The sequence below is a fragment of the Lucilia cuprina genome, chromosome 5 (assembly GCF_022045245.1).
Source record: "Lucilia cuprina isolate Lc7/37 chromosome 5, ASM2204524v1, whole genome shotgun sequence".
NCBI classification, from domain to species: domain Eukaryota; kingdom Metazoa; phylum Arthropoda; class Insecta; order Diptera; family Calliphoridae; genus Lucilia; species Lucilia cuprina.
The window spans coordinates 64,488,174-64,507,654 of NC_060953.1; the positions used below are offsets into that span (position 1 = coordinate 64,488,174).

The 19,481-nt window shown below is 32.4% G+C and overlaps 8 protein-coding genes across 10 annotated transcripts in view; 5 read left to right on the forward strand and 3 right to left on the reverse strand.

Annotated features, from left to right (window-relative positions):
- Positions 1-3,647, forward strand: part of LOC111677064 (choline-phosphate cytidylyltransferase A) — an 18,189-nt gene extending 14,542 nt beyond the window's left edge. Inside the window, exons 1-5 of one of the 2 annotated variants that reach the window (XM_023438112.2) lie at positions 737-980; positions 1,064-1,249; positions 1,365-1,502; positions 1,561-1,723; positions 1,792-3,647. In XM_023438112.2, coding sequence (XP_023293880.2) covers positions 933-980; positions 1,064-1,249; positions 1,365-1,502; positions 1,561-1,723; positions 1,792-2,384 — 1,128 coding nt within the window. In that variant the 5' untranslated portion in view covers positions 737-932 and the 3' untranslated portion in view covers positions 2,385-3,647. Of the gene's footprint in view, positions 1-736; positions 981-1,063; positions 1,250-1,364; positions 1,503-1,560; positions 1,724-1,791 lie in introns of those variants that run through there. The other variant, XM_046952984.1, reaches the window with a different exon arrangement.
- Positions 3,648-5,255: 1,608 nt separating this feature from the next.
- On the reverse strand, positions 5,256-8,752 carry LOC111677062 (RING finger protein 10). Its single transcript, XM_023438110.2, has 4 exons — positions 8,045-8,752; positions 7,478-7,967; positions 6,094-7,411; positions 5,256-6,032 (listed from the first exon to the last, which is right to left on the reverse strand). Exons 1-4 carry the CDS (start codon positions 8,142-8,144, stop codon positions 5,580-5,582), a joined length of 2,361 nt encoding a protein of 786 aa, XP_023293878.2. The 5' UTR covers positions 8,145-8,752; the 3' UTR covers positions 5,256-5,579.
- A 289-nt stretch (positions 8,753-9,041) lies between these two features.
- Positions 9,042-10,017, forward strand: LOC111677076 (probable Golgi SNAP receptor complex member 2). The gene is made up of 2 exons (XM_023438127.2): positions 9,042-9,311; positions 9,373-10,017. Exons 1-2 carry the CDS (start codon positions 9,172-9,174, stop codon positions 9,875-9,877), a joined length of 645 nt encoding a protein of 214 aa, XP_023293895.1. The 5' UTR covers positions 9,042-9,171; the 3' UTR covers positions 9,878-10,017.
- Positions 9,898-11,011, reverse strand: LOC111677077 (chromatin modification-related protein MEAF6). The gene is made up of 3 exons (XM_023438128.2): positions 10,755-11,011; positions 10,478-10,691; positions 9,898-10,412 (listed from the first exon to the last, which is right to left on the reverse strand). The coding sequence occupies exons 1-3, from the start codon at positions 10,899-10,901 to the stop codon at positions 10,135-10,137; spliced, it is 639 nt and encodes a 212-aa protein (XP_023293896.1). The 5' UTR covers positions 10,902-11,011; the 3' UTR covers positions 9,898-10,134.
- A 69-nt stretch (positions 11,012-11,080) lies between these two features.
- On the forward strand, positions 11,081-12,339 carry LOC111677083 (peroxisome biogenesis factor 2). The gene is made up of 4 exons (XM_023438136.2): positions 11,081-11,229; positions 11,289-11,366; positions 11,434-11,865; positions 11,936-12,339. Exons 1-4 carry the CDS (start codon positions 11,179-11,181, stop codon positions 12,242-12,244), a joined length of 870 nt encoding a protein of 289 aa, XP_023293904.2. The 5' UTR covers positions 11,081-11,178; the 3' UTR covers positions 12,245-12,339.
- A 175-nt stretch (positions 12,340-12,514) lies between these two features.
- On the forward strand, positions 12,515-17,741 carry LOC111677067 (DNA primase small subunit). Of its 2 annotated transcripts, none has more exons than XM_023438116.2 (4): positions 12,515-12,676; positions 15,425-15,656; positions 15,820-15,976; positions 16,572-17,741. In XM_023438116.2, exons 2-4 carry the CDS (start codon positions 15,461-15,463, stop codon positions 17,590-17,592), a joined length of 1,374 nt encoding a protein of 457 aa, XP_023293884.2. In that variant the 5' UTR covers positions 12,515-12,676; positions 15,425-15,460; the 3' UTR covers positions 17,593-17,741. The 2 variants fall into 2 exon arrangements, with proteins under 2 accessions (XP_023293884.2, XP_046807984.1); XM_046952028.1 differs by lacking the exon at positions 12,515-12,676 and adding an exon at positions 12,788-12,877.
- Positions 12,892-15,305, forward strand: LOC111677068 (PHAF1 protein CG7083). Its single transcript, XM_023438117.2, has 2 exons — positions 12,892-13,347; positions 13,425-15,305. Exon 2 carries the CDS (start codon positions 13,447-13,449, stop codon positions 14,761-14,763), a length of 1,317 nt encoding a protein of 438 aa, XP_023293885.2. The 5' UTR covers positions 12,892-13,347; positions 13,425-13,446; the 3' UTR covers positions 14,764-15,305.
- LOC111677066 (heat shock 70 kDa protein 14) lies at positions 17,636-19,476 on the reverse strand. The gene has a single exon (XM_023438115.2). It carries the CDS (start codon positions 19,332-19,334, stop codon positions 17,808-17,810), a length of 1,527 nt encoding a protein of 508 aa, XP_023293883.2. The 5' UTR covers positions 19,335-19,476; the 3' UTR covers positions 17,636-17,807.
- Positions 19,477-19,481: the final 5 nt, after the last annotated feature.

Genomic DNA, 19,481 nt, shown 5'->3' on the forward strand with positions numbered 1-19,481 from the left:
ATAGATAGATAGATAGATAGATAGATAGATAGATAGATAGATAGATAGATAGATAGATAGATAGATAGATAGATAGATAGATAGATAGATAGATAGAAAGATAGATTATATAGTAATTTTTTTCCTTTGTCGTTTCAAAGAACCAACTTATTTTATTTTACAGCAATTTATTTTTGAATTTATTTTTTTTTTTAATTTTACTGTAATACCCTTATGTGCTGGTTCATTTCTTTCCTTTAATCAAAAATTATTTAACACTCAAATATTCTATCCAATTGGTTTCGTTTTGGTAAATTAAAACAATACACACTCATATTCATTAAACCCACTGAACACTACTTAATAGCCCTGTTGTTGATGGTTGCTTTGTTTTGGTGGTATTATTATATATTTTCAATAAATTATCAATATAAAGAATAGTTCGTCACTTGATTCTTAAAGCCGAATAGCCGGCTTACTATGTATTCAATTTTATATACTAGATATATAACGTAGCGGTTTTTTTTTATAAAGAAGACCAATTTCTTTTAATTGAAACAAACATAGAGGAAGACTCAATTTACTGGACAAAAAAAAAACAAACATCACGATAGTAGTGGTAGCAGTAGTAGTTTTATTCGTAAATGAACAATAACTGATGAAGCATTATGTACATATTGAGGGTACAAGTAAAACAAATTTGCAAAATCAAAAATCTAGTCATTTATCCAAAGGAACTTCAACGAGTAACACTGTAGTAGCTTCCGAGATTTCATAAAAAATAATAAAATTAAAAAACAACATAGTAATGGAATAAAAATTTGTCAATTGAAGCAAAATTATAAAATTTGAACCGTCATCGAAAAAACAGCAAAGCGTTTTATTACAAGTTATTTTTTATCAAAACATTTTTTTATTAATAGAATTTTTCAATTAAAAGTACACGAAACAAAATGGCGGTTGTAAAAATGTTGCCCTTACACATGGATTTTAAAGAATACGTAATAACTTTATATTTAATACAGCAAATAGTAAAAATTACCATTTATCTTTTATTAACTGTTATGTGCTTGTGTATTTTTAGACTATTTGCAAACCTGCACCATTTTCCACCGATGAAGAGGCTGTACGTGAACGTGATCGCTGTGATTATAACTATAAGATAACGTATCAAATGGCCCGCAGCGGTCAAACCTCTAGAAGAGTACGTGTTTATGCTGATGGTATCTATGATTTATTCCATCAAGGTCATGCTAGACAATTAATGCAGGTAAATTACACAGAAATGAGAAAATATCATCTTCATTATACAATTATTATTATTATTATTATTATTATTATTATTATTATTATTATTTTTTAATTATCTTTTTTTATAATTACAGGCTAAAAATATTTTCCCTAATGTCTATTTGATTGTGGGTATTTGCAATGATGAACTCACCCATGAAATGAAGGGACGCACAGTTATGAATGATTTTGAACGCTATGAAGGCGTACGTCATTGTCGTTATGTTGATGAGGTAAATAGCTATAATTTACAATTAAATTTAGGTTTCATTTAACAATTTTCTTTAACAGATTATTCCAAATGCTCCTTGGACTTTGAATGATGATTTTATTACTTCAAACAAAATTGATTTTGTTGCTCATGATGACATTCCATATACCGGCGATGGAGTTGATGATATTTATGGTTGGTTAAAGGCTAAAGGCATGTTTGTGGCAACAGAACGTACTGAAGGTAAGAGATTAAAGAAAATTGTATTTAAAAAAATGAATAAAAAAGTCCAATTTTTCTCGTATTTCCAGGCGTCTCTACGTCAGATATTGTTGCTCGTATTGTTAAAGATTACGATTTGTATGTACGTCGTAATTTAGCTCGTGGCTATTCGGCTAAAGATTTGAATGTATCATTTCTATCCGAAAAGAAATTCCGTTTACAAAATAAAATGGACGAACTTAAAGATCGTGGACGTCGTGAATTGACTAAAGTCAAGGGTGATATCATAACAAAATGGGAAGAAAAATCACGTGAATTTATTGACGCTTTCCTATTACTGTTCGGACGTGAACGTCTTAATCATTTGTGGAACGAATCGAAGGGAAAATTAATACAAGCCCTCAGTCCACCTGGTAGTCCAAGTGGTTCAGTAAATGGTGATTACATCGACTTTGACGATGATGAAGATGATGAGGCTCTCGATGATGATGGTGTTGCATCAAGGGGATCAAGTGATAATGGTCCTGAGGTAAATATTCATATGGAACATTCACCGCGTGGTAGACGTACTTATCATCGACGTGTCGTCGATAGTCCAACAACGTTACGTAGAAATGATCAGTATTCGCCGGACGAAGACGATGATGATGATGATGTAGAATTTGAGCGTAGAAGTAATTAAATTGTTTAAAAACTATTATACCATTATAAATGGATGGCTGCTTAACAAAACAAACAAAGAAACAAACATACATACATACATAATTGTGTAGAAACACTTATAATTATTGTACTGTAGCGGGTATAAGAAACAAGCAACATTTAAGAAGTTTTAATTATAATAATGGTAAACAACAAAAGAAGAAGAAGCAAATCTTTATTGAATAAGAGAGTTTAAACAAAATTTAACCAATCTATTTAAAATATTTAAATATAATATAACATATGCCTTTTTTTAAAGAACTAACTCATCGTCGTTATTTATTTAGAAAATGAAAATATTCACACAAACAAACACTACCTAATTACTACTTCTACTACTATTATTACTCCACCTCATCATCATACCATTTAAATTACAAATTACTTTAATTTGTAATTTGTATTGAACACATAGAATGTTTAAAATGAATAGTTATTGGATATTGTTATGTATGTGAGTATTGTATTTATAAAATACAAATCATGTTTTAAAAGAAACAATTGCAAAAGGTATTTTTAAAAATTTAGAAAAAGGCCTACAACTACAACTTAAAAATTTAACATTTTATACGCTTTTAGCTGAAAATCCTTTTAATTCTATTTGTATTTTATAGATTTTTTTATTAGCAAATGCATTATTAGTTTTTTTTTTTTTTTTTGTAAATCTTAATTTTTCTGCTTCCCTTTTTAATCTTAGTATATTTCTAAATATTTTTTTAATTTATTATAATTTTTTCCTTTATTTATAATTTAATTTAATTATAATTTACTTATAAACAATTTTACAGATTTCATGTTGCTCTTAAACTATTATTTGTTAAAATCGTTTCCTATATATATTTTTTATAATTTGTTTATTTAAATATAAGAAACATACTACTTACTAGCAGCCATGCTGTTGTTCAAGAGCTATAAAATAAGAAATTATCATTTCTTAAGTAAATTAATATTAAAATTTATGTATTTGAAAAAAAAAAAAAAACAACCACAACAAGCATGGCTACGACGTTTGTGTAAATAGTTTTAATAAAACAATGAATGTATTGAAATCTCATTATTATGAGAATTTTTTTTAATTACAAAACAAAATTCCCTTTGAAAATTCATTAATAAAAAGTAACAAAATCAACTACATATACAAAAACCAATTGAGAAAGAACATGAATATTTTGTAATATATTTTGGACTTGCTTTGAAATTCAATAAAAAAAGACAAATTCTTATACAAATTGAATTTAATTTTAAATGAAATACAGTGTTTTATTTTTTTAACTAAAAATGGTCAGGGGAGTAACCTTAAAAAGTGTATATTTACAATTTTTCCTTTCCAGCAGGTGAACCATATACCATGAATCATCAGTTGAATTACATACTTTATTCGGATTCTGAATGACTGATTTCTGAATGATTTCTATTTATTTGCTTCTTTTTTAATTTGTCTCCAAGCATTGAAAACAAACAGCTAATTACGTTCCCACGACAATTGGATCTCCGCTCCGGTTCTCAATCGGGCAACAGCTTAGCAACAGCTGTATCAACCCGAAGTTTTTCCCTAGGGAAGAACATCCAGTTACAGCCCACCTGTTACAGCAACAACAACAGCTGATTGATTGATAAATGGAAGCGTGAATTAAGAATAATTGCATCATGTGAACCGAGGTATTAAACAACATAAACCAAAATCAGTTGGTCAATGTGATTTTAGTGTAAAAATATCCATTAGTTTACACAAGTTGTGTCTTCGGACGATTTCTGTGTGTGTGTGATGTGGGAGTTTTTGATATATGCGATCTTTGATTCAAATTAATTTTTCTTAAGTTTCTTTATCTTTCTCATATCTATACTAGGCAATGATTCTATATCCAAAAGGTCTGAACTTAAATTTTCAATTTTATTCTTTTGCTTTTATTAAGTAATTGTGGAAATTTCTTTCGTCAGTTTAAGATGTCCTTTTCTTTGCCGCTATTATCCCCCCCATACACCTCAACTTTTTCCCTTTCCTTTTTTCAGTCTTAGAAATAGAACCAATAGAATTTCTATCTAAACTACTGGAAGTATTATTTACTTCCTGTAAATATCCTTGATTATCAAAATCTTTATCGTCATTTTCAAATAGACCGTCGTCTTCATTGATTCCCAATACTTTTGGTTTTAAATAAAAACCAAAACTAAGGGACAATCTTTAGGTGAAGGCCTAGGTATTAAATTTAAATTAATGGAGTTGGTTTAAACCACGAGCATGAAATACAAAAGTGTAAACAGCTGATACTTATTACAATTTTAACAAAAATAAACATTAAATGGTGGATTTTATTGTGTTTTAAATTTAAGTTTTCATTAAATTTGCAATTGTCTTCTTTTTTTTTATAAAACATCCATTGTTTTGATAACAAACAGTGACAGTGAAGTTTAATCTTGTACTCAAACACATCATAGGGGATTACTATCAGAATCAATTTATTTTAAGATTAACTAATCTAATTAATAATTGGCATATGATGGCCAACTCAAAAACCCGCTCTTAGAGACATTCATATGTATCTTTGCTACAAGCCGTGATACACGGTTGTCAGATCTTTCAACGTTGTCAGTAAAATGTTTAACAATTGTCTGAACTTAGAATTTTTCTTTTACAACTTTGTCAGAAAAAGCATTACGTTTTCTGCACATTTTGCTGCCAACGTTGTAAGATCTAATAACCGTGTATACATAGCATACTACCTAAATTAGGCAAGTTCTTAAGAATTTTTGTTAAGCCTGAAAGTATGCTTCATAATTTATATTTTGTTGTTTAACTCTTGTCAGTATCGTTGCTTATTACTTAATCATTTCAAAATAAAACTCTTTTCAGTGGGGATATATTAATAATTGTATGCTTTATTAAGTATTTTGTAAATTATTAATTGCAATTTCAATAATATAATGGTTAAATAATATTTGAATGATTTCTTAAATCACTTCACAAACAAACAAAAAAAAAAAACGAAACTATAGTTAGGTGCATATAGTAGTATTAAGTGCTAATATCATCGCAATTTTGCGAAGAAAATTTGAAGTTTTGTGAGTGCGTTTATTTCTCACCAGTTTAGCCTATATGTACTACTATATGGTTAGGTGTCTTAAAATAAAACTCAATTTTTTAAAAACAAACTAAAATAAAAGATTAATTTCTGCTTTAGTTATTACCACCAAAATTCATGCCGGTAGAATATAGAGGAAGCATTTTCTTAGATTTTTTCGATTTCTTATTACCACCAGTGGCATTTGAGTTGCTATTGTTGTTTGATTCATTGGCTTTTGTTGTAGATTTTCTTTCCTTCTTTTGCGATAAGGCTTGAGCCAAAACATCGCCTAAATTAGTTTGTATAGTATTCAAAATGGAAGTCTCGCCATCATCAGTTGTTAACTGACTGCCAGCAGCAGCAGCTGAAGTTGGTTTTATTTGAGCTGCATTTAGATTAGACCAAGGTGTATGTTCCTTTTTGCAGTGTAAAGCAATAGCAGAGTAGCTACTACTGCCAGCACTACTGGTGCTAATAGTTTTAGTGCGTCCGCCTTTAGAAGTTGAGGGAACATTATCGATCATATCCAGGTCGCTAGCGGGCACTAGAGATTCCTCAAAACCACACTACCATAACAAAAATATAATCATTAGCTGTTACCGAAAAATCTAAAATGTTACAACTTACCGTTGGAAATTCATGAGACGATGTTATATTTATATTAGCTGTACTAGCTACAAGTTTTCCCATCTGCCGCTCATTTATGGCATTTATGTGTTTCTCACGTTCCCGTTCTTCTCTAGCACGGCGTTGACGTTCCTTTTTGCGAAACAATATATCGCCCTTAAAGGCCTGTATTATGTCCTCAGTGACATAAGGTGGCTGCAATTCAATTTCCACTACAGCAAATTGGCAAGTCAAAGGTAAGTGACCTAAACAGGTAAATTTACGACGATGATCTTCATCCATTGAATGCTGTTCCTTTTGTATAATTCGAGCACTAATAACAGAAGGTGCATCGGCCAAGCTGCCATAACAAGCCTGCAACATTTTCACATTTAATGGATGAAGGTAAATATTTTGACCATCCTCTGATTGATAAAAATAATAAAATTTATTTGGCGATGACTTTTGAGCATTTGCCGTTTGAGTATATGAAATAGTATCAGTATTAGAAGACGATTCTGAAGTTTCTTCTTCAACATTGATTTCATGTTTATTTAAAGCCTCATTGTTGGAGTCCGTAGTTTCCTCAGTTTCCTTTAGGACATCATCAGCTTGAAGTTCTGCAAGTTCCATATTATTTTTATTGTGCTCTACTTGTGCAATTACTTCAAATTTGTCTGCTTCCTCAATGTTTTCAGTAATTTCTTCTGATTTATATTTTTCCTCATCCTTTAGTTCGATGTCACCCAGTAATTCTGTTCGTTCTTTTAGCAATTCAAGGGCTTGTTGAATGAATACATATTCTGGACAAGACTCATCCACATCTGTCAGTAGTTCCCTTTGTTCACGCGACAAAATATCAGCTACATCACTACGTTTTGCCAATATGAATTTTGAGAATAGTTTTTCTTTCAAGGGACTACTGACATATGGATATTTTTCGATGTTTTCTTCATTTTTATCGCCATCATATTGTTCTATGAATAAAGAACCCTTTTTGCGTCGCATCAAACGGAAGGTTATGCTAGAGTTAGCATTGAAGGCTTGCTGTTGAACAATAGAAGCACTTTTCAAATCACCCACATGTATAGCATCATAACATATGGGACATTTACGCCAGGTCTTGTCACTTAGAGAGAGATAGTGTAAAACACAAGGCCAGCAATATACATGACCACAACGTGTTACTTTAGCAGCCACTGGTGGATATAAGCATATGGGACACTGTGGTTCATCGGGTGTCTGTATATTGATCTGTTCGATTAAAGACCAATCGATGAGAGTATCTGGCGAGTCATCGGTTTTACGTTTTGCCGATGATTTTATAACAAATTGAAAGCTGGAAACAAGAGGAAGCAATACATCGATATCGTTTCTTTGAAAAATCATTATCTATTATACTTACTTTGCTTGTAAAAACTGTTCTTTATTGTATTTATGCCTTTTGACATGACCATGACGTTGGCTATAGCCATTGCCGCTACCACCATTACCAGCGCCGTTAACACCATCATAATAGTCCACTTCACGTGGAGTATAGTAAAAATTCAATAAATGATTTAAATTCTGTTTCTTGCTGCCGGGAGCATAAACGGAATTTAGCTCATAATCGTTGGGCTCAAAACGTTCTATAGCTGCTCCAAAGAACGTTGTATCCCCAAACCCTAATCCGGTGCCGGAAGTAAAGTGATTTTCGTTAGAGCTACGATAAGAGCCACCAGAGTTGTTGTTGTTGTACCCATTATAGCCTCGGGCACGTGGTCTTTTGTCCACATTCGGACGTACTTTTGCTGATTGTTGTTGTTTACTATTACTGCTGTTGTTATTACGTGCCGATGTTGAGGGGTTTTCACGACGACGTGAATTTTTTGGCCAATGTTTATTTGTTTGTATATCTTCAATTATTACGTACATATATTACTTAGCAAAAAGAAATATACATAAAATCAAATGCAAGTAGATAAATACTCACCAGAAGATGATTTTTGATAATTTGAATCAGTTGTTTGATTGGATGTTCTCGTATTGCCAGTTCTTGAAGAATAATTTTGTTTCTTGTTGTCCTTGTCCATTTTGGTTATTGTTGTTGTACTTATTATATAAATAGATAGAAGATAAAGAAATCAGCTGAACAGTTTCCAACTGGTGACACTGATGAAATTTTAAAGAATCCTTAGAAATTTTTCTACTACCACTTGCCCTCTTCGATTTCGAAGATTTAATGCGACGAACTTTGTCTCCACATGGAGGTCTTGTAACTTTATTTAATTTTAATTTAGACATTTTTACTGAGCCATGTTTACAAATTTTACCCAAAGAAAATTATTTCTCCTTGTTAATATTTAATAAAAATTTTATAATTGCAAAAATAATGTAAAATTTATGAGTTTTTGTTTTTTTTTCGTAAAAATTACGAATTATTGCGACGTTTTTTACTTGTGGTGCGAGCAAACACAAGAACAAATTTCGTTTGGTACAGAAGAAAAAACTTATGACGTCAACTTTTTGAAATTGTAACTATATTTTTTCGAATATTTAAAACTCCTTAAATGTAAAAGGAGTTGTGAAAGATTTATTTTATGAAAAATTTCCAAAATATGTATTAAATGAAAAATAAAAATATTTTTCTGATTAAAATACGAAACCCAATTTGATACGACCGACGACGATTGCAAAAATGGCCACCAAGTACGAGTTGCCAAGTAGTTTATTAAAATCCGCAAATTGCCAAGTTACCAGACTTTATGGTAGCTCTACATATATAATATTGCCAGACAATCCTAGACCGAGCTGTAGATTTATAATGAAAACGTCCGCTGGAGAAATATATTCATTATAATTTATCATGAGAATAACTCCAACATATATAATTTTAAATACGTATGTTTAATTTTTAAACAATTAAATAAATATAAATTGTTTTTGACGTCTGACTGGAAATTATAAACAGTTACCGTTATTAATTTTGGTTGACTCAGGACTCTGACTAGATGACACACGTCACAACAAAAAACAACTACAATTTCATGTTTTTTTGCATCATTAGAAAACAAATTGGATCAGGATAAAAATAATATTTAAAAAGAAATATCAAAAAGTATGGAGACTTTATATCATCAAACAAATCGAATATTACAAGAGATTGAGCAAAGTTTTCAAAAATTAGTACAGACTGCTGGACAACCCGATAATTATGATGTGGAAAATGAGATACAAATGAAAATAACCCAAGTAAATTCGTAAGTACAAAAAACAACCCGTTTGAGTGTTCCATATTAAATATATTTGAAACTGTTGCAGCAATTGTGACAGATTAGATGTTTTACTCTACAAAGTGCCGGCCTCACAAAGACAGAGCGCAAAAATGCGGGTGGATCAAATAAAATATGATGTACGACACCTTCAGAGCAGTTTGCAAATGTTTAGAGAAAAGAGACAACGTAAACAACAGGAATTGTCGGAACGTGAACAGCTATTAAGTCATCGATTTGCACCCAATAGTGCTGAAACATGTCTAGATATCGATTATGCTCTACAACACAATACCCAATTGGGTAATGCTCACCGGGGCGTTGATGATATGATTGCAACAGGCAGTAATATACTCAGTAGTTTGGTAAATCAACGCAGCACGTTAAAAGGCGCTCAAAAACGTCTGATGGCTATTGGTAGTACATTAGGTTTGTCTAATCATACAATGAAATTGATTGAACGAAGATTTGTTGAGGATAAGTATGTAATGTTGGGCGGTATGTTTGTTACGTTGGTTGTTATTATGCTGGTCATCTATTTTATGGTTTTATAGTTTAAACATACGATAAACGATTTTGTTTACCTTTATATCTTTATTTCGAACACTAATTGTAAGATTACAAGCAAAGAATAAAATTCTACACAATTAATATGTAATTAGGCTTATTAAAAATTAATAATTGTGTGAAGAAAAATATTTGTTTTGTATTTTTCAACCTAAACCTCTTGAGCGGGCCGTTATATTCTTTACCCTGCAAGGTCGCGGCTTTCAAATTAGTAAGTTGAACGATGCCGCGGCCGACCCCTAAATCATCGATGTCTTATCTTTTTATTAATATGACCGCCTTTTTTAGCTGTTACACTTGATGAGGAAAGTTTGCTTTTAGTTGATGTATTGCCACTGGGTGTAGTGGGTTCCTTAATTGGTTCCCTTTGCGGTGTAGAGGCGCGGTCAGATTTCTCTTCTTTGCCTGAACTTTTAATAGATGTGGTACCATCGTGTGCGGTAGTTGTGTTTTGGTTTAAAGCAATCTGATTGTCGCTAGAATCTTCGTTAGTAACTGAATCAGATTCACTGGCTCTTTCAGCTAAATTAAGATATAAGATACATATTTTACAATATAGCTTGTTAATGGTACTATCTTTTACTTACGGTTACATATAGCCATAGAAGTTATAGATGATTTGGAAAATAATCGTTCGGCTTCTTTAAATTTGCGATTGCGCTTATCGGCTTTGGAATTGGTTGCCTTATTCGAAGTCAAATATCTTTCCCAACCTCGTATGATATTCCCACACAACTGAGTGTCCTCAAGATATGAACCCTCAAATGCATATATTTGTCTTTCCAAATTGGCCAGTTGTTCCTAAAAATTTGTGCGAGTGATAGTTTTAAAAAACAAATTTTCTTTTATTTATATTAAACTTACGGAAGTTTCCGCCTTTTTCTTGATCAAATCGGCCAGTTCTGCTCTTGTGTCTAAATTTGTTGATTTTGTTGTAGAATTACTTTTTGTCGACTTACGTTGTTTGTTATTGAGTGTATCATTGTTAGTCTTAATCGAAGGTGAGCTCATTTTGTTTAAAAATCAAATTAAATGATTTTTCTTAATTGTTTGACAAAAATTACACTTTTTATTCCTTATTTTTTCTTCGTTTACAAACAATATAAACAGCTGTACTTGAGTGCTGTCAAGTTTTTATTAGCTTTTTTATTTACAGACATGCTATTTTTATAGTGCTGTCTAGTTAAATTATTTTTTTTTATTTTGTTTTGATTACAGTGTTTGTGTTCCTTGATATCATTGGGCATAGTACAATCCATTTTTAATGAACAAAATATAATTCATTGAAATGCATTCCAAAGTGGACACAAAAAACCAATATGTTCCCCGTGTAAATCAGGTAAAGATCCAAAGGTGCAATATAATGATTATATTGACATTATTTCAAAAACTTTGCAGATTGATGCCATAAATTTAAACAAAGATATTACACGACTGATAAGAGATAATCTTTTGGAGAATTTACAGGCCATTTCGGTGAGTTTGTAAAATATTTGTGTAGTTTAATAATTTATTAAATATGTATTATTTTTGTGCATACCAGCCCGTTTTGTTTGTAAGAATACAACCTGAATTGGATTTAATTATACAGTCTGCACTTTGGTTTGGCTCGGTGGGAAAACGTTGCTCCACTTTTGGCCAACAATTGCTGGTTTTAGCTTACGATTCCGAACGTTTAACAATATCCCGTTTGGTTTTACATTTTTGCTTAACTGTTCTACCGAGTTATGTCAAGAGTTTAGAAGAACGCAGACTAAATAGACGTTTTGAATGGTTACATAAATGTTTGGAATATGGCGAGAATGCTGCTCTGGTTTTATCCGTATTAAATTTCTTTAGATTTCTCAAAACCGGTCGAAAGCCCACATTAATTGACTTCTTTTTGGGATTAGACTATGTAAGTCTACGTCATAACCAGCGAAGAGATATTGGTTATAAATATTTGACCAGAGAATTACTTTGGGGTGGATTTATGGTAAGAATTTTCTTATATACCAAATATGTAATAACAATCGTTTATAATCGCATATGTCTTTATATTTTAGGAAATCTTGGGATTGGTTTTACCAATTATAAATTTTCGGAAATTGCAACGTATAGGTAAAAGTCTATTAAGTTTCAAAACAGCATCAAGTCCTGTGGATACCCAGCAGCAGCCTTTACAAGTAAAACCTAAACTTTTGCCTTCATCTGCGTGTGTATATTGTGGCGAGCGTCCCACTTTACCCCATTATATGGGTTGTGAACATATCTATTGTTATTATTGTTTGACCGCTAATATAACTACAGATTCAAAGTTTTCCTGTGTAGTATGTGATAATCCTGTTTCTACTGAAGGCATTCAGCCTGTATGAGATACATAGTACCTACCATATTTTCCTTGTCTAGTTTTTAAGAAATCGAGATGGGACTTTAATGCATATTATAAAAAAACATTCTTATTTAAAAATTAAAATTTTTCATTTGTTGGCATAAAACAAAATATATTTCATTTCTACTTCGATATCCGAAAGAGATTTATGTACAATTTTTTTGAAGCAAATTTCTTTCCCCTTAATACCAAAAGTACTTATGGGTAGTTAATTCTTTGCTCATCACAAGTGTAAGTGCTGCCAAGTTTTATATTAACAAAAGTTTGTGTTGTTTAGCATCGATACAAGGTGCTCTCCGTATTATTCTAAATATTATCATTCCGTGAGCATAAAAAAACAATTTTATCAAAAAATCTAATCATTCTGTGTAAAGTGTACAATATATACATAAAATTAATTAGTATTCTAGTAAAAGTAAGTAGAAATATTGTAATTTAATGAATTTACTTTTGCGCCAAAAATTTGCACAACTTTGCTATAAAGTACCACCAAGTTTTGTTTTGATGTTAGGGAGCCATTTTTAAAACAACCATTAAACAGCTGTTAGTTATTTTGACTTTTGAGTGATTTTTTCTTTGTTTTCGTTTTCTGTTGTCAAATGAGTGGATTTTACTAGTGAGTCTTTTTTTCTTCATTTAAAACGAAATACAGAAAAAAATAAAAATTAAGACGACATAAACAAATTTTCATATTATTATAACGAAATTTTAAGGAATAGTAATAAAAATCGCTTAAACAACAGTAACATACTAAATAAATTAGTGTTTTACATGAAAAGGGCAATTATTTCAAAATTAAGTTAGTGAGAAAAGTCATTAAATAATAATTACGTTTCAGTTAAAAAAATAGAAGAGGACCCGTAACAAAGAAAAGCAAAAACAATACAAAAAAAGCAACAAAAATTAACAAAATTTGCTCATATCAGGGTCAATCAACAAAATAATATTATTATTTGGAGACCTTGCAAAATCAAAGAAAATAATTGATAAGATTTAAGAAGAATTCTAATCATAACACTGCCACTGTCTGCCAAGAGTTTTGTTTAGTTTCGTTTCTTTATTTTTTTGTTTTACCTTTAGAAAAAGGTAAGTGTATTGACTTTAGATGAGTGTGATAAATTATTAATATCATTGTATGGATGGCTGTGTATGTATTATTTCAGCTTTTGAAATCAACCTTTAACAATGTTGGATTTGGAAATAGTGCCTGAAATCTCTTTGGGGTGTGATGCATGGGAATTCGTTTTGGGAATGCATTTCTCTCAAGCTATTGCCATAATACAATCTCAAGTGGGCATTATTAAAGGAGTGCAAGTTCTGTACTCCGATACCAATCCCCTGGGTGTGGATATTATAATCAATTTGCCACAAGATGGCTTAAGATTGATTTTCGATCCGGTCAACCAACGCCTAAAGATAATTGAGGTTTGCAACATGAAATTAGTGAAACTAAAGTACGGTGGTGTATATTTTAATTCGCCCGAGGTGTTACCCTCGATTGAACAAATCGAACATTCATTTGGTGCTACTCATCCGGGCGTTTACGATGCGGCTAAGCAATTATTTGCTTTACACTTTCGCGGTCTCAGTTTCTACTTTCCGGTAGATAGCAAATTGCATGCTGGCTACGCTCACGGCTTAGGTTCATTGGTATTTCTAAGTGGAGCTTCGCCTGTAGTCTCGAAGATGTCTTTGTATGCAGGCAGTAATGTAGCAGAGAATAAAACTCCACCTTTGCCCTTGTCCTGCTATCATCGTCAAATCTACTTGGAGTCGGTCACAGTATTACGTACAGTCTTAGGCAGTACTAAAGGCTTAAAGTTAAAGCTCTTCACAGAAGGCTCTGGGCGATCTCTGGAACCACGTAGACAGTGCTTTACAAAGGAAATATTATTTGGTGATAGTTGTCAGGATGTAACAACTCAACTGGGAGCCCCTAATCGTATATTCTTCAAAAGTGAAGATAAAATGAAAATACATTCCTCTAATGTCAATCGTCAAGCTCAAAGCAAACGCAGTGATATATTCTTTAACTACTTCACGTTGGGTATCGATGTTCTGTTCGATGCTCGCACCCAAACATGCAAGAAGTTCATTTTACACACCAACTATCCGGGACACTTTAACTTCAACATGTATCATAGGTGTGAATTTCAATTTCAACTGCAGCCAGAAAGATCTCTTAATGACAGCGGTTCTCGTGCTTCCTACGGAGATACACCCACAAGTCCCGTTACAATAAATGCTTATTCCAAGTGGAATGAAATAAGCGCTGCCATGGCTCCCTCGGAAAGACCGGTCGTTCTGCATAGAGCTTCATCTACCAATACTGCTAATCCTTTTGGTTCTACTTTTTGTTATGGTTATCAGGACATAATTTTCGAAGTTATGCCCAACAATCACATCGCTTCGGTTACACTCTACAGTACGGGTCCCGCCAAACACTCCGAAGATTTGTGGCAACAGCATAAAATGCAAGATATACGCCTGACAGTTGCGTGAAAAGTTGCTGGTATATCATTAATATAGAATAATAAATAGGTTTACAATAAATCATCAAATAAAAGAAAGCACAAGGTTCATGTATGTATTTTGTGTCGACATGGGATGAGGAAATTTTCGTATAATGAAAACAAAAACATCCTACCGCAAACATGATGACCATGTTTAGTAATGTAATGTAATTATTATTAACATAAATATACATAATATTAATAGTAATAAATAGAAGCAGCGAAGGAGCGAGCAACAAATAAGAAAACTCCTTTTAAAGTCTAAAATTATAATTAAAACAATACTAACTTAAAATAATTTCTTTTTTTCTTTAAGTATGCTAAAAGATACTGATACATATAGTACATATAGGACTCGAACAAGTAACTCGATTAAAAGCGATTACATACGTACGTGCAGATATCGAGTATCAGTGATTAAATAATTATATATTTAATAATATATTATATTTTTGTCATTCTTTAATGTTTTATTAACATAAAAAAAACCCATAAAACCAAAATAATTTAATAAAAAAAAATTAAAACTTACAACAATTTGTTTATTAATAGAAAAGAGGTCTAATAATAAAACTAGTATGTTGCACAAAGTAGTAAAAACACATTCATAGTTTTTATGTATTTTTCTTTTAAATGTTCTACAATTGCAGATTTTCTTTTATTTCACTTAAATACATATTCCCAGAATGCCTGAAATGGAAGTAGATAATCCCACCGAACTAGTGAATTCAGATCACCAGCAGGAACAACAAAAGCCGACAACAACAGCAGCAACAAATGATGCGGTCTATGATCCGGCTTTTCTACCTGATATGTTACCTGTCTATTACAAACGTCTATTTCCTCACAAACCATTCTACAGATGGCTTTCCTACGGTTTATGTAAGTAAACAAAAGAAACACTAATGACTAAAAATAGTATATGGACATGTGTTTTTGGGTATTTTCTCTGTTTATTTATAATGACTGTGACTGATATGCACGAGCCTTAAAATAACATAAACATAATAAATATCCTATTTCTTTTTATGCTTTCTATTTTTAGCCGAAGAGGGAATATTTGCTAATCGGGAAATTTCGTTTACTTTACACGACGATATTTACATACGTTATTTATGTTTTGACACTCAAAGTGATTTGGAAAAGGAATTATGTTCCAGATGCCCATTTAAAATTGATATCGGAGCAGTTATGAATACAAGGTTGGTTGTATTTTGTTTAAAAATAGATTATTAAGCATATGGATATGTAAGAGGTTGTTTGTTTAATAAATGTTATATTGTAGTTGGAATTGTCTGATTCTTATAGAACCTAAAAGTAGCTTTAAATAATGTTACTATATGGTTTAATATAAAACACAAGATGTACTTATTAAAATACAGTGGTTTCGTGGTTTAACGATCATTCGAATGATATGTTGTCAAAGCCATTCTAAAAAAAGGAAAACTTCGTTAAACCGAATAAATATATCACACAGTAGAAAGTCTACTTGGGTTTTTGAATTTTTGTTTCCGATTTTAATATTTTCTTCGATAAATTTTGAAACAAAACGAAGTTTAAGGTACTAAGAAACTAATTAAAATTAGCTATAAAACAACAATTTTTGTTAAAAATGTAAAGTGGTTTCATTTCCAAATTTACTTGTTTTCATATTAATAATAACCAAATTTCGGAATTTAATAAATTCAAATTATTTTTATTTTTGTAAAATTAACACTTTCGATATAAATATACTCTGTAATAGGGGGCTAAATAAAAATTTCTGAGATACAAATTTCTATTTTTTTCCTTTTGCAGACCTAAAAATAATCGCATTTCCGCTGCCGCCATGACACCAGTACAACGTGAATTGGTCTTTGATATTGATATGACCGATTATGATGATGTGCGTACTTGTTGTAGTGGAGCGGATGTTTGCCAAAAATGCTGGAAATTTATGGTTGTTGCAGCCCGTGTTCTAGATGTTGCAGTACGTGAGGATTTTGGTTGGGAACATGTACTATGGGTGTTTTCCGGTCGTCGTGGTGTCCATTGTTGGGTATGTGATTACGATGCTCGTCATTTGGATACAGCAGGGCGATCAGCGGTGGCTGAATATTTTCAAGTCGTTACACATGTTATGGTTGAGGGAGTTAATGTACCCAGAGTTCATATAGGAGAGAAAATGCATCATAGCATTAAGAGAGCATTTAAGATAATAGAACCTATGTTTGAGGAGATAATTTTGAGTGAGCAGAATCTGTTTTGTTCGCCAAAAGGCATTAGCAAGCTATGTCAGTTTATTGCTGACGATGGGGCTCGCAAAGATGCCGAACAGTTTCTACTTAATAATCTTCAAGATGGTGCTCCGGCTCGTGATGTCTGGGAGGCTTTTAAACGTTATGCCAACTCAATGCGTTGCAATTCGACTGCCTCCGCCTGGTCTCGTAGATTAAAAAATATTATTGAAGAAATTCAATTGGCCTGCTTGTATCCTCGTTTAGATATTAACGTCACTAAGGGATTTAATCATTTACTGAAAGCCCCCTTTTGCATACATCCAGCTACGGGTAAAGTTTGTGTACCATTTAATGCAAATGCTGCTAGTAAATTTAATCCTACTACTGTGCCGAACATTGCACAATTGCTGCAGGAAATCAATGCATTCGATGAAAAAACTAAAAATAAGGAAGAAACGGATGAAAAACTACGCATAAAGGATTATAAGAAAACAAGTATGTTCAAGGGTGTGGTGGTATTTGAGGAGTTTCTGCGTAAAGTTGAAAGTAGTTTAAAGGCAAAAGCTGTGCAAATGAATGAAGAAAAAATGGATTTTTAATGTTTTAAAACTACCTACAAACATGTGTAAAATAAAAGTCATATTTTTGGGGTTTTTACAGAAAAGAAGTTTTTCTATTGCATTGTATGTATTTTACGAAAGTTTATTAGTTGTTTTTTAATAAAAGAAAAAATTAAATCTAAAAAGCATTTCTGAAGGCGTTATTTCTCTTTCCAACAATCGTTGCTTCCTTTCTAACATTATGCTTTGATCAATCATATACATCTTAATCGTACGAGTGGCACACTGTTTTCCGCCTTTTGTATTTCAGCTTCGAGACGTACAAAGCCCTCTTCAGGTATACTGGTGGCAGCCTTCTTGATATGTACCTCATTGACTTTTGAACCGTAACGCAATTGGAATACTTCCGAATCCCGAGATGAGTCCTTTAATTTAATGTTTAAAACTACAGTTTTGGGCAAAACATCTCCAGGATTTAAAAGCTTCTGAGCATCTTCATCATCTTCAGCGGAACCGTGCCAAATGGTAACTTCTTCGGCCACACATTCACATTCTTCCGATTGTTCTAAAACTTGCTTTTCACTATCTTCCAAGTAAAGAGTTTGGCGTGCACAACCCACAGCTACGACCTCATCAGCTGATATGGAACTATTTATTTCAACATCGGTATATTTGCTGGAGATGGCCGATTGTAATTTGGGTATTTGAGTAGTGGCACCCAATAAAACAATGTTATCGAGTTTTTTGATCTCCGGGTGATCTTTCAAAGCCTTCTCTACGCATTCGTTCAGTATTTGCATAAATGAATTTATAACTGGTTGTATGAGACTCTCAAAGCGAGCACGACTCATTTGATTGTTAAAGTCGACGCCATCCATAAGAGAATCTATATACAGTTGGGTAGAGGGTAGAGTTGACAGAATATGTTTGCAGTTGGCAGCAGCAGTACGGATCTTGGCTAATGATCGACGACTTTCATGGGGATCTAATTTGTATTTTCTTTGAAATTCTTCGCAGATAAATTTCACCAACTCTTCCGTGAACTGTTGGCCGCCTATGGGAAATGGGCCGAAGCATTCAATTTTTGTATATAGACCGTGCTTAACTTCGAACAACGCAAAATGTGAGAACAGACCACCACATTTAACAGTTAATACATATTTGGCATCATCGTTGGAGGCATCCTCACCAATACCGTAAGCTAAAACGGCGGCAGTTGGCTCGTCCACTATCTGAGCCACATGGAAACCAGCTTTTTCGGCGGCTTGAGCCAAAATATTCCAAGAGTTTGCTGGATAGTAACTAGGTATGGAAAGGACAACAACAGGTTTTTGGGTAGCATCACTGTAATATTGTCTGGCTAGTTCTAGTTCCGATTCAAAAAACTTAACTTGTACTTCAAATGCTGAAATCTCTTTAACAACCTCTTTGTCTTCGTCGTCATTCCCGGGCTGTATTGCTTTCAACACAAACGTATGCTTGTCTGCGTCATATTCACATGGTAACGTTTTTCTAGCCTTTGTACTTAATTCCTCCGTTATGTCTTCGGGAGCTTTAAGAAACTGAAAACTGTTTGCCACCGCTTGTTTTGGTTTGGAGGACATTTTTTGTTTGGCAGTTAGACCACACTCAATTTCCTCATAGCCATCCCATAATAAACATGCTTGTGATACACGATCTCCTTGTTTGTTGGCTATGACATCTGGTTTTGTATCAGACGGTTTAACATGTGCTATGCAAAGGGTGCTATTACCCACTTTTACGCCAAAACGGGGCCACATTTTTTTTTAATTTAATTTTTATAATTTAACAAATAAAATATTAACAATTCACTTAGAAAAAATTTTACTAAAATACTATAATATAACCTTCTTTTTTCACGTATGGTTAACTGTCAAAAAGACGCGGCGTGCAAAATGTTTGACAGG

What these genes read in the sequence shown, in the direction of transcription:
- LOC111677062 (XM_023438110.2), bottom strand. Translation starts at nt 8,144, where the DNA reads ATGGACAAGGACAACAAGAAACAAAATTATTCTTCAAGAACTGGCAAT. An exon ending in TTATCAAAAATCATCTTCTG is followed by an intron (nt 7,968 to 8,044) that starts GTGAGTATTTAT and finishes TAATAATTGAAG; the next exon opens with ATATACAAACAAATAAACAT. An exon ending in GAACAGTTTTTACAAGCAAA is followed by an intron (nt 7,412 to 7,477) that starts GTAAGTATAATA and finishes TCTTGTTTCCAG; the next exon opens with CTTTCAATTTGTTATAAAAT.
- LOC111677076 (XM_023438127.2), top strand. Translation starts at nt 9,172, where the DNA reads ATGGAGACTTTATATCATCAAACAAATCGAATATTACAAGAGATTGAG. An exon ending in AAAATAACCCAAGTAAATTC is followed by an intron (nt 9,312 to 9,372) that starts GTAAGTACAAAA and finishes AAACTGTTGCAG; the next exon opens with CAATTGTGACAGATTAGATG.
- LOC111677077 (XM_023438128.2), bottom strand. Translation starts at nt 10,901, where the DNA reads ATGAGCTCACCTTCGATTAAGACTAACAATGATACACTCAATAACAAA. An exon ending in AGAAAAAGGCGGAAACTTCC is followed by an intron (nt 10,692 to 10,754) that starts GTAAGTTTAATA and finishes ACAAATTTTTAG; the next exon opens with GAACAACTGGCCAATTTGGA. An exon ending in TTCTATGGCTATATGTAACC is followed by an intron (nt 10,413 to 10,477) that starts GTAAGTAAAAGA and finishes ATCTTAATTTAG; the next exon opens with CTGAAAGAGCCAGTGAATCT.
- LOC111677083 (XM_023438136.2), top strand. Translation starts at nt 11,179, where the DNA reads ATGCATTCCAAAGTGGACACAAAAAACCAATATGTTCCCCGTGTAAAT. An exon ending in ATGTTCCCCGTGTAAATCAG is followed by an intron (nt 11,230 to 11,288) that starts GTAAAGATCCAA and finishes AAAACTTTGCAG; the next exon opens with ATTGATGCCATAAATTTAAA. An exon ending in AGAATTTACAGGCCATTTCG is followed by an intron (nt 11,367 to 11,433) that starts GTGAGTTTGTAA and finishes TGTGCATACCAG; the next exon opens with CCCGTTTTGTTTGTAAGAAT.
- LOC111677068 (XM_023438117.2), top strand. Translation starts at nt 13,447, where the DNA reads ATGTTGGATTTGGAAATAGTGCCTGAAATCTCTTTGGGGTGTGATGCA.
- LOC111677067 (XM_023438116.2), top strand. Translation starts at nt 15,461, where the DNA reads ATGCCTGAAATGGAAGTAGATAATCCCACCGAACTAGTGAATTCAGAT. An exon ending in ATGGCTTTCCTACGGTTTAT is followed by an intron (nt 15,657 to 15,819) that starts GTAAGTAAACAA and finishes TTCTATTTTTAG; the next exon opens with CCGAAGAGGGAATATTTGCT. An exon ending in GGAGCAGTTATGAATACAAG is followed by an intron (nt 15,977 to 16,571) that starts GTTGGTTGTATT and finishes TTCCTTTTGCAG; the next exon opens with ACCTAAAAATAATCGCATTT.
- LOC111677066 (XM_023438115.2), bottom strand. Translation starts at nt 19,334, where the DNA reads ATGTGGCCCCGTTTTGGCGTAAAAGTGGGTAATAGCACCCTTTGCATA.